This window comes from Diadema antillarum, unplaced genomic scaffold (assembly GCF_040938485.1).
Source record: "Diadema antillarum isolate AM-2024a unplaced genomic scaffold, OU_Dant_1.0 seq00001018_RagTag, whole genome shotgun sequence".
Taxonomy (NCBI): domain Eukaryota; kingdom Metazoa; phylum Echinodermata; class Echinoidea; order Diadematoida; family Diadematidae; genus Diadema; species Diadema antillarum.
In genome coordinates this window covers 545,475-558,448 of record NW_027271853.1, presented here as the reverse complement: position 1 = coordinate 558,448, position 12,974 = coordinate 545,475, and the positions used below count along the sequence as shown (strand labels likewise).

The following is a 12,974-nucleotide window of genomic DNA, read 5'->3' as shown; positions in this document are numbered from 1 at the left end:
GTGAGATGCTGATCCTAACAGGATGTGACGCTGCGCCCGTATCCTGCCTGGATTTCCGCCGTGGCTCGCTGGGTGACAGTGGATTGACCTCGCAGGGCGGATATCTAGTATGCAATGCCGCTATGATCTAAAATCCGCCTCTCCTGCCATGGGGCAAAATTTGAGGAGTATGTGAACGTGATCGATAAACCGGAGTGTCACCTGAATTTTCCACGTGCAGGAAGACAAAAGTAATTAAAACCTAACTTTCCAGCTTGACCCAGTTACGCGACCACTGCCTCAGCAAATTGCAGACTCATGACTCACGCTATGAAACAATGCAGTTTTTCTTGAATGCTTGACGGAACAGACAGAACACTACAAGTTTCAAATTGAGTATTTAGTCTGAAATGAAAGCAAGAGATTATTAAGAAGAGGGGTAAGATATGATGTAAGAGTTCTTCTTCAAGCTGTCTGCCGTCTGTACAAGTGAAATTTAAGATTGCAACTGCTGATCTACATGTTTTTTAACCCGTTGAGGATGGACTGATTTTGCTACAACAGGCATTTCCCATAGACACCTGCCCAAGTATACTTCGGACTCATTTTCAAGGGGTTAATAAAACATGTCAGAAACGGAACCAGCAGGAATCGAACCTGTCATCTACTGCTTTCCAGGCAGCGACACTACCACCAGGCTATACCTTGTTGCCGTCAGTAACATAATGAACATGGAACAAATACCCAAGCTCCGTAATTCTGACATTCTTATGTTAAAATATGTAGATCAGCAGTTACAGTCCTACAAGTTTCATTTGTACAGAGGGCAGACAACTTGAAGAAAAACTCATACATCATAAGATTAATATTTTCATACTATCGAATAGAAGATCAGTTAAAAAATTATTTAATCTGAAAACACTGAACTACACATCAGCTGTGTGAGTATACTCCAAGGAGGTTCTCGCAGTATCGGAAGAATACAAAGAAGAAGATTTGTTCCAATTTTTAATTGCCAATCTGCAGGGCACACTTAAGAAGTGGATCTCCATAGATCTTACATTATCTCAGAATCATTTACATTCCAGTATGTAATTAGGTAAGAGTGGTTAAAGGCTGGGAGAAAAAGGGCATAGATTGCAACAGGTTGCAGGTTACTCTTGTGGTACCCCTTTATAAAATCTCTCTTCATGGCTTCAAAAATTTTAAAGTGCTATGCCACACCATGGTCAAGGTTCTGTAAGCCCTTTCTGTGCCACGGACATCAGACAGGGTGTACAATGCTGTTGAGTTTTTTGTGCCAATTGGCACTCAAACACACAAATAGTTCATGAATAGAGTAAATTCATACAGAGTGGCAAAGATTTCATTTTGAACCTAAAATACGAAACATATGGAATTGAAAGATTTTACTTTTTTCCACGATAAAGCAGTGATATCAGTCACATATGCAAATGAGATGAGGCACTGATGTCACAGCCTCACAAAACTTCCCATTGACCCACATGCAAATCTTTACTGATTTCCTTATATGGACATGAGAACAAAAAGGACAATTCATATCCTCCTCATCAAACTTTAGTTGTGTTGTAATAACCTAATAATAATCACTTTAAAGGGGTAAGAGTTACAGTTGCTCTGTTGGAAACAAAAATCCAGAGATTTATTTAATAGTTGATAACTAACATTATTCCCTCAGCTAATGGGCTTGTGCCGAAAGGGTGGGTTGGGTGGTGGCGCGTCGCGTTAATGGGAACACCACCCTTCGTCCAAAGCCCCCCGGTTTTGCCGAAAGGGTGCGTTGGGAGCGTTGGGTCGCGTCGCGTTGACTGGAACCCCACCCTTCGTCCAAAGCCCCCCCGGTTTTGCCGAAAGGGTGCGTTGGTACTTTTTCTCATGTAATAATAAAAGACGAGTTTTGAATTTATATTTAACCTTCAAACAACCATTTCAAAGAGGCTATCGTCCGGATCGGTTCACACTCTATTATCACTTGGTCTACAGCCAGTTGGTCTGGCACCGTGGGGGAGGGGCGAGGGACCCTGAACTTTACCCTAATCTTATTTGATGTGTATGAACATCTGTTTTCTCCCTCAATGCAGGGTCAGAGGGTAGTCCGTAGTCGTAGAAAAAGGCCACCCCCCCCCCAAAAAAAAAGAAAGAGATAGCCCAGTTGTTCATATAGACGAAACGATGATTGGACCAAATGGTACCTGATTAGACCAGAAGGCTGGCTATTAGACCAAATGACAATAAGATCAATGGTTATTAGACTAAATGGGTGTAGACTAAATGATGATACACATGTAGACAGAGGCTAGACCAACTGATGGGCAATGGACCAAAATTAATGATGTGTACACCAAATTTATATTGGACAAATTTGGTTTTATTTTAGACCATTTGATGATTAGACGAAATGGAATTAGACCAACTCATAATAGACCAAATCGGTATTTGATGATATAAATTGGTGTTAGACCAAAAATAGACCAAATGGCTATTATTAGACGAATTGACTGTAGACCAAATAGTAATTAAACCAAATAACAATTGGACCAAACAGTAATTGGACAAAATGATGACTAGACCAACTGGTTATTAGACCAACTGATATTAAACAGTCTATTAGACCAACTGGCTGTAGACCAAGTGATAATAGAGTGTGAACCGATCCGGACGATAGCCTCTTTGAAATGGTTGTTTGTAGGTTGAATATAAATTCAAAAACTCGTCTTTTAATATTACATGAGAAAAAGTACCAACGCACCCTTTCGGCAAAACCGGGGGGGCTTTGGACGAAGGGTGGGGTTCCAGTCAACGCGACGCGACCCAACGCTCCCAACGCACCCTTTCGGCAAAACCGGGGGGCTTTGGACGAAGGGTGGTGTTACCGTTAATGCGACGCGCCACCACCCAACCCACCCTTTCGGCACAAGCCCAGCTAATGTACAATTGTGGTTGCAACTGTTACCACTATGTGGTGACTCAGGAGAAGGTCTAAAATTTTGCATCTCTCTTCTTTCAAGTCCAAACGGGATGAAACTCTATGCTTTATTATACTCCATTTTTGAATTCAACTTCAACATGCAGTGGCATTGCAATTTTACTGATCAATTGATTCTGTTTTCCAGGTGCAACTTTCAGTCGCAGGAATCCTGGCAGCAAACTCTGCCTCCAAGACAGAACAGATCCAGGCCTGGGAGGGGGATGCAAAGGTCGTCTCAAAGTAAGTGGGGTCAAAGGTCAGATTTGGCAGCAGGCGACTGTCTACATTGTAGTTTTCAGCCGAGGGTGATAGCTTTAAAGCTTGTAATTGTTCACAAAAGTAGGAAAGACTTTCAGCTAAATGAAAGCTTTCAATGTCTGTATATATATGATTTAGGTCAGATTATTGTTGCTTCTATTATTTGTGTTCATAGACAGTGTATGGTGTTGTATTTGTGCGTTTGTGTGCACATTAGATGGTAATATCTTAATAGATTTTTAAAAAAAAAATTATCTAAATCTCATTTGGGATTTTCACCAAACAAAATATTATGCTCAGTTTTAGTGCTCATTTGAAAGTATGAATTCATGTTGGTGGAAGTCAACATTAGGTCCATCAATTGAACATTGCCATCTGTTCTTTCCATAAGATGATTTTTAACTCATCCCAGAATACAGCAAATTAGAATGGACCAATGCACGGATACATGAACAATACATGTATATGTTTAAAAACAAATCGATTGCTATTAGATAGTTACAGATCCTCGTGATATATAGAAAAGAACATGCATGGCAGTTATTATTGTTGTTGTTGTTGTTGTTGTTATTATTATTGCTATTATTTTGCATAGCTCATTAGAAGCAGGAATCTGCTACTGTAAGATCAGAAAAATTCAGGACATGAAACTTTCTCAAATTGGAACTGACAGCCTTGTTCGCCGCAGGAGATTTTTGCCTATTGCCACAGGCATTCAATACAAGGTGTAGACAAAACCTTTTGCATGCATGCTCTTTGCTTTCGCAATTCTTGCTCGGCTCCTTGCCAAATTCGCGAAAGTTTCGCGGAATGCACGCAAAAAATTTCTGGTTTTACAGTATTTCAGGTAAGAAGCCACAATTTGAATGTTTCGTAATCGGATTCAGTGCTGAGATTAGCCATAGGGTAGGACTGGAAGAATGCATTTAGTGATGTGAAAACACACACACACACACATACGTACAGACACACACTCATTTGATGAAAAAATGTTCAAGTCATATGTCTTTCACATCATTGGCTAAAAATAGCACAACATTTTGAGAGTGTGATGGCATGATGAGATAATCAGATTTGGATCTGCAAAAGCTGTAATTCTCTGGGCTCACGTACCAGACAGTGATTTGTCCACATGGGCAAGGGTTGAAAGCGCACTAACAAGTCTCCAGTGTGAGACATTATCGGAAATTACAATTCGGGGTTTGTGCACCAGTAGAATATCTACACGTAGGAGTCCCAGCTGGAAATACCAAAGGTCATTTTGTTTGGCAAACTTTTCAGTCATTTTTGCCCAACTATTGGCTCACAGCTGATGTCAGTTTGATCCTTCAGTGCAGCTATTTAGATCTTTTACATGGTCAATTAAGTTATTTGAGTTACATGGTACCCTACTGCAGTGCCCAAGTAAACATGGAGCTACTGTAGCTCCATGCTTAAAATGAGACAGACCTCTGTGGTGAGAGATAAAACATCAATCATATGAAATGAAAGGAACAACAAAAAGCAGCACTTTTTCTTCTTCTTCACATGGTACAATATATATCAGATTGATACCACTTCGGTAATTACAAAAAATGTATCTATTTCCAGTTGCAGGGATGTACAATGTGATGCAGATGTCATTTTCAGACAGCCTACAAAATGTAGCTGGTCTTTAAAATCGGAGTGGTCGTAAAGGAGAGAAGTTTACAAACCATACAAACTATAGCTTGCCATTGTAATCAGCCACACAAGCAAACCAATGCTGATTTAATCCAAACTGTAATCAGGTTGTAAAGAAACTATGATATAGATCAAGATATCTTTGCCATGGACTGTTCACTCCAGGCACGCAGCCAACTTGCTCCAGTTGGACAATGGGGTGAAGGTGCCCCCTAAGGGCTGGAAGTGCTGCATGTGCGACCTCCGAGACAACCTTTGGATGAACTTGACCGACGGAATGATCCTCTGCGGTCGTCGCTACTTTGACGGCACCGGCGGCAACAACCACGCGGTCGAGCACTACGAAAAGACCAAGTACCCCCTCGCAGTCAAGCTGGGGACAATCACGGCGAATGGAGCCGGTAATAAGCGGCAGACCATTTCATGCTTTTCTGTGTAAACAGTTGTTGATGTTCAACAGCAATCAACTCTGTAAGATGATATACACATAATCCCAATCATACAGGCTATTAGTAGAATTATCCACTCGAGAGCAGCTTTGGAATAGTCATAACCACATAAAGTGAAGCTGAGTGTGTTTTGAATTGATAAAAAAGTTGCAGAGAGTGGATAATTTGAGTAAATCCTGACTAAGTATTGTGCATCATTTGGTTTATAAAATGTTGACATGATTTAGATTTTATGGCATTCTTTTTTTGCAAGATTCCCATGCCAGCATCAGCTTCAAACTATTAAACTGAACTGCTCATTAAAACATTGCAAAACATTATTTTGTAATATGCAGGCAATACAGCTACAGACGAGCGGTCGTTAGTACCTGTCAGTAGTATACTGTAAAAGTGGTTTCTTTCACGTAGAGAAACTTTCACGGTTTCCATCGGTGCCGACTTTTTCGCGTGTGTTTAAATTCGCGGTCGGTAATGATAGCGTTGTAACAAGCGACGAGTTCAAAATATTTTCGCATAATGTTAAATTCGCGGTTCAACCTCAAAGCGCGAAAAGCGCGAAAATAAAACCACCGCGAAAGAAACCACTTTTACAGTACTAATGCCCAGTGAAAGGTGAAGTTTGGCCTATAGACAATGAAAGACCAATGACATGATACCTCTCATCCAATCGTTCTATTAGGGTCCACATTACCTTTTATAACACTATGTATTAACTGGGCTTGTATTTCTACCTAATGCATTCAGACAGAGGTAGTAGCCCTATACTCTTCTTTTTTTCTTCTTTTTTTGGTCATGATTTATTCTGCATCATAGAAAGCTGCTAGTGGCTTTTCTTTCTAATGTATCATCAAAAGGCCACTATACATAACTTCATTAATTAGAAGTGTGTGCTGTGTCTTACCCCCAAAATGCATTGAAATTCATTTTGAAATACCTCTTTTAACCCTTTTAGCCCCACAAGCTCAAAATGGCATTAGAGTAATATACATTTCATCCATGTTACTAGCAAAGTTAACTGTGTGTTTGTGTTTGTGCTTTGTTTGTTTGTTTGGTTTTGGTTTTTTGCAGATGTGTACTCATACGACGAAGACGACATGGTAGAGGACCCTTTCTTGGCAAAGCACCTCGCACACTTTGGCATCAACATGATGATGATGGAAAAGGTAATAGCACTGCCCCAGTGCTTCATCTATTAAACCTCTTACCCTGTACCCTTTTCTCAGCAAGCAGATCATTTATCTGGCAAGACCCCTTCCTCCTCCCTCTGCCCCCTCCCCCCTCCCCCCTCGAAACAGAGTCCAGAGTGTCGATGATGGTGCACAATGATGCTGCTATAGGATGGTGTTATAATAAAATCCTGCCTATTTATTTCCATATTTCATTCTCTCCTTTTCCGACGGACCCCAGACTGACAAGACCATGACAGAACTGGAGATAGACCTGAACATGAGGGTTGCAGAGTGGGACACTATCCAGGAATCCGGCTCCCAGCTCAAACCTCTCTTTGGACCTGGACTAACTGGTCTCAAGAACCTCGGCAACAGGTGAGTGGTGTAGACTACTATGGCCATATGGCAATGCCAGTATTGCAACCGATTGACAAAGTGCCCTTCATCGACGTAACTAAACAAATAGTCAATTAGTCACATTTATAAAACAACTCAACTCGACGACTTGATCACCTGTCTTGGTTGGTGCACAATTTATTTAATGAACCCGTTGAGGACGAGTCCTGAGTATACTCGGGCAGGTGTCTATGGGAAATGTGTGTTGTAGCAAAATCATTCTGTCCTTAATGGGTTAAATCAAAAAAGAGTATTAAAAGAGAGCAAAGACCACTTATCATGTCAGTTCCTGTAGAGGAGGCTCTTTCTTGTGCTTCTGAGCAGTGCACCAATATTTTAGATCGCAAGAAACAGAGAATTTGATAATTGGAGACAGATGAAAAAATTCCTGCATGTCGTACTCTTCTGCTCCATCATGTTTTATGAACTGGTCATGCACAGAATATTTTGCTGTGTGTTTGTTTATTAGTTTGTTTGTTTTTTGTTGTTGCAAATTTTGTGAGTCGACAGGTACAATGTATACGGACAATTATCAGCTTGCAGACATTGCCTCTCATTACACAAATGAGCTGTACCTCTCCTAGGTGGGAAATCACAAATTTTTCTCTTCAAAAGGATAGATATTTAAAACAATGTTTATCTCTCATTCCATCATTCTTGATTGCGAATTTTAAAGATAATAAAAAGTTTTGGTACCTCAAAAGTTTCCTTGAATTTCCTTGTCTTAGTTTGTGTTTCAGGTTAAAGTACCTTTCATATAACTAACACTGTGAGACTTACTCGCCCCAAAGTGCACTCATGTCTTAGTAATCATGCAATTAACTGCGACCAGCAGTCCCTTACGCATAGCGTAATCGGGCTTCGCATTGTAGCATTCAGGATCATGACAGATTTAGTATCGCAGGATAAATGTCAACTTTAATAAATCCCAAAAATTCTTCAATTTGAAGACTTACCAATTAAGGTGAAGTATTGAAAACAGGCTTCGGGCAACGTTTGGTTCTGCCTATAGTCCCTTTCTGTTCGAATTGATGACTGAATGTGACTCGGTCGAGAGGACCTTGGGAGAGCTACCATACACTGAATACTACAGCCAGTGCATGCGAACACATCACATGCGCACAAATTTCAAATCCATCAACGGATAAGATGTTTGTGTGCGCATGCGCTGGCCGTAGTAGTCAGTGTAGTAGCTCTCCCAAGGTCCTCTCGACCGAGTCACATTCAGTCATCAATTCGAAAAGAAAGGGACTATTGGCAGAACCAAACGTTGTTCCAAGCCTGTTTTCAATACTTCAACTTAATTGGTAAGTCTTCAAATCGAATAAATTTTTGGATTTTAAGTTGCCATTTACTCGTGTTACTAATTCTGTCATGATCCTGAATGCTACAATGCGAAGCCCCATTACGCTATGCGTATGGGGCTGCTGGTCGCAGTTAGCTATGCGTACAATGGGCTGCACGCTACTGGTCGCAGTCAGTGGTTTCGTACAATATTTATCGACGCCGTACGGCGACGGCTCTGTTACGAAACCATTATTGCATGATTACTATTACATGAGAGCACTTTGGTATAAACTCTCACAGACAACGTACTTTAACGTGAAACACAAACCAAGACAAGGAAATTCAGGGAAACTTTTGAGGTACCAAAACTTTTTATTATCTTTAACCACCTGTGAATTTGTCTGACAAGTTTCCATTGGCAAAACATTATATATGCGAATTTACTGGCATATGCAGTACTCTTTGCTGTGAAGTCTGCATTGATCCACTGTGAGATTCTGCCCTGTTGCCTTCCTATTAGTTGCAGTGATATATTGCTAGATATGATCTCCATTGCATTTTCTCCTGCCTTGATAGATTTTGTACATGTTGTGTGATGTAATCATTATTTGTATGTGTATTCTGCAAGCACATCATAAATGATATATTTACATCTCTCAATTTTCTTTTCATTTTTTTTTTTTTTTTGGCAGCTGCTACTTAAATTCTGTGATGCAAGTCCTTTTCAGTGTTCCAGACTTCATCAGTAGGTAAGATAATCATGACTTCTTCATGTGCATTTACTTTTCATTATTGGTGTATTCCTGTAACAGTGAGTCCTGTCAGATTTGGGTTGTTTCAAAGGTGAAAAGCGCCTCAATTTGTCTTCTGGCATGCCTTAATTTATTACAAAATGCACCATTTCTGGAGTGTTAAACATGTGCTGCATCTAACAAGTTGATATGCTAATGTTGATATACATCATTAATCCTCATCCTCTACCTCAATGGATTTTGAAAGATACTAAAAATATCAATTTGAAAAATGCCACTCTTTGCTGGTACATATGTATCATTGCTTGATCTATGGAGTAGGCCCTACATGACCTTGGTATCACAAATTTCATGTACTGTATGAGAAAATTGATTCATTTGGTTCTGCCTTGTCTCGTTAAAGTCACTATATCAGTTATCCAGGCACATCATGTTTAGCAAAAGAATTAGATCTTTTTTATTGCCTGCAAACAAAAGGTAACCCTATGAGGTACCACGTGTACATAGGCCAAATTTTTCATAAGGTTTTAATTTTTGCGCATTTTGCGAGTCAGGTGCTATTCACAACATTAAAGGACAAGTCCGCCTTCATATACATGTGGATTGAGTGAAGGCAACAATGTTAGAAGAACACATCAGTGAAAGTTTGAGGGAAATCGGACAATCCGTAAAAAAGTTATGAATTTTTGAAGTATCTGTGCAGTCACTGCTGGATGAGTAGACTACTACAGTGTGTTATGTCACATGCGTACAACAATATAAGGAAAATAAAAAGAGAGTTTCACAAAACTTTACTTTTTGAATAAAGTGCACATTTCTTCGACTTGTTACTGACGTATGATGAGGGTAATATTATTCCCCCTGCCTTCTGAAAGAGAGAAGTCGAGTGTTCTTTTGTTATGCGAGAAAAATGGAAATATGTTGAATTTTCTTTATTCTTTCTTTATATCGTTGTAGTCATGTGACATCACAAGCTATAGTAGTCTTCTCATCCAGCCTGGAGTGAGCAGAAACTTCAAAAATTCATAATTTTTGAACGGATTGTCGGATTTTCCTCAAACTCTCAATGATGTGTTCTACTAATATTGCTGCATTCACTCAACCCACGTGTCTGTAAAGGTGAACTTGTCCTTTAAAGACAGGCAAAAAAAGTGACTCTGATCCCAACATGAATGTGAAGTGCATGCATGCATTTCTCCATTCAGTAACTACTCCACGATCATGAATTTAACCACTCAGGAATTATCAGGAAGTTCTGATTCATGAAAGCTTAGACGAGTCGCTTACTCAGTGTTTTGGGTATCTTGTTCCTTCCAGATACGCAGCAGCATCAGAACAAATATTTGCATCGGGAGCTTCTACCAGAGATCCAACTGGTGACTTCAACACACAAATGTAAGTTCAAGATAATATGAAGTTTAGGTACCTCAAAAGTTTCCCTGAGTTTCCTTGTCTTAGCTTGTGTTTCAGGTTAAAGTACCTTTCATATAACTAACACTGTGAGACTTACTCGCCCCAGAGTGCTCTCATGTCTTAGTAATCATGCAATAATTGTTTCATACTAGAGCAGAGCGGGCTCTGAAAAATTAGAATGAGCAGTTAGTTTGACTCGACGCGGTACCGCGAGAATCAATATACAGGTATTGTACGAAACCATTATTGCATGATTACTAAGACATGAGAGCACTTTGGGGCGAGTAAGTCTCACAGTGTTAGTTATATGAAAGGTACTTTAACCTGAAACACAAACTAAGACAAGGAAACTCAGGGAAACTTTTGAGGTATCAAAACTTTATATTATATTTAAACGTGAATTAGGTTTGTCTTTTTTTACCTGCGACAAGTTGTGAAATCTCTGTTCAAAGCAGCAATATCTGTCCAAGTTCTCTATCTCTACAACCTAGGTACTTAATATCATCTTCTTCTTTTTTTCTTCTTCTTCTTTTTATGTCTCCTCCACCGAAGTGTCGCTGGAGGCATTTTGTTCTGAAATCTTTTGAAGACCTGGGGACCGTTTCATGAAACTTTTTGTCGGTGATTTACACTGACAACTGTTAAAAGCTACTGAAATCCTTGCGTCTGATTGGCTGATAGCAAATTTGTCGGTGAAAACCTCCGACGAACTCGTTGATGAAACGCCCCCCCCCCCCCCCCCCCCCCCCCCCCCCTTATAGTGTGGGGATTTTGATTCCATGGAGTGGGAAGGCAAGTTCGGCTCGGATGTATTTGAGAATCCCTGTAAAGAATTGTGTACAGTGTGTTATCCCTGATCTCTATGTAAGTATTGTACACACACAGCCATAGAATCTCAACTGGAGTTGACTGTTGGCAATTAACACACGCTTCAATGTACATATTCGCTGATGGGCATTATTTGTGATTTTGGAATGTATCCCGGTGGGCAGCGAATTAAGATTTAATCAGGCCACCCATGTCTCCCCACACTCACATTTTTAAGAAGCCATGTAGCATTTTATGCTGTATGAATATGCTGTGTTTTTATGTTTGACAAGTTGTATGTACAGGGGTATGAGTCTGCCTTCTTGTATAAATTAGTACATTTACTCTTGCATGCACTGATTTCATGGCCATTTAGGCACAGGAGATGCAGTATGGTTTATTTTTACAGAAATTATATGTTTCTATTGTCTTTTGATAATCTGGTGCTTGAAGGCATTCTCTAGTGAACTTTGTTTTCTTGTGTGAATTGCCTTCAGGGCCAAGCTTGGCTTTGCCTTAATATCAGGGGAATATTCAAGAGAGCCAAAGACTGAAGAGGGTGGGGACCAGACAGCACCCAAGGTGAGACCCATTTCACACTTAGAAATTGATAATTTAAAAAAATTTTAAGACATTATCTTGTAGATTACAACATGGGTGTTGTGCGTGCCAAACTTCGTCGCGATCGCACCACTAATGGCCAAGATGGGGGGGGGGGGGGGGATGTGGAATCAACCCCCCCGATTTAGCATAGCCAAAAATGCCGACCTGTTTAGGGTTAATTCTCTCATGATCACTTTCTCAAAAATGCTAATGCTGTGGTGCATGATAAATGTGGCTTGTAAATTTGATAGGGTTAAAACATCCAGATTTCAATACTAAGGACAAGTTGTCTTTAAGTTCTGTCATTGAGTTCCTCTTGGTGCTAGTGTTTGTGTTTGTGTTGACCTTAGGGTCAAAAGGGCATTGCCCCCAGGATGTTCAAGAGCCTCGTGGGAAGGGGTCACCCAGAGTTCGCCACTAACAGACAACAGGATGCTCAGGAGTTTCTACTACATCTCTTCAGCATAATTGAGGTAAGGAAGATCTATGCTGTCTGTGAAAAATCCAACTTGGAGCCCACCATTTCAAAGGATACATATCTGTTACGGCTTATCAACATGGAGTGTACATTGTATTTTTATTGGACCCTTATTGTAACCTTGTCACCAGCATAGGCTGCATCACCTCATACATTGTATTTTACCACTACCTGAACTGTTTCTACTGTGCAATGAAATACACAGTAATGGAGGGTAGAGCAAGGGAACTTGCAAAATGCAATGAACTAGGATCAATTAAATAATTATCAATTTAAGAAAGTGCTGAATCTTCTGGTAAGAATTTGAGACTTCCAGCATATCACAAATTCTGTTACTCTCTCTGTTTCTACCGCAAATTGTTCCTCGCATTACCTCACTTTAACCACCGGAAACAGTGGAAGAAAAATCTCCTCGCATCACCTGGCAAACAAAACTGGGAGGGGGAGGGAGGAAAATTTGGTTTGTGTTTTGATTCTGAATGGGATCTCCTGGTTTTCCTCTCTCAAGAGAAACAGTAGAGGGCAGGAGAACCCTTGCGACAGTGTTCAGTTTGAAATGGAGGAGCGCGTCCAGTGTTCGCAGTCCGGTCAGGTCTCCTACAAGAAGAGGAAGGACTACCTCCTGGCTCTACCGGTCCCCCTGGAGGCTGCCACAAATCTAGGTGGGTTTAGAAAGGGACCTCATCACACGAAATTTCCCATGTTCATGTATGAGAAGTGGTATGCTTTTCA

At 40.4% G+C, this 12,974-nt stretch overlaps 1 protein-coding gene across 1 annotated transcript in view; it reads left to right on the top strand.

Moving 5' to 3' along the window:
- The window catches only part of LOC139742735 (ubiquitin carboxyl-terminal hydrolase 5-like), a 40,442-nt gene that overhangs the window by 16,363 nt on the left and 11,105 nt on the right, over positions 1 to 12,974 (top strand). Inside the window, exons 5-13 of the mRNA XM_071653259.1 lie at positions 3,114 to 3,208; positions 5,054 to 5,289; positions 6,406 to 6,500; positions 6,745 to 6,881; positions 8,882 to 8,938; positions 10,259 to 10,336; positions 11,659 to 11,743; positions 12,115 to 12,237; positions 12,751 to 12,904. Coding sequence (XP_071509360.1) covers positions 3,114 to 3,208; positions 5,054 to 5,289; positions 6,406 to 6,500; positions 6,745 to 6,881; positions 8,882 to 8,938; positions 10,259 to 10,336; positions 11,659 to 11,743; positions 12,115 to 12,237; positions 12,751 to 12,904 — 1,060 coding nt within the window. The remainder of the gene's footprint in view (positions 1 to 3,113; positions 3,209 to 5,053; positions 5,290 to 6,405; positions 6,501 to 6,744; positions 6,882 to 8,881; positions 8,939 to 10,258; positions 10,337 to 11,658; positions 11,744 to 12,114; positions 12,238 to 12,750; positions 12,905 to 12,974) is intronic.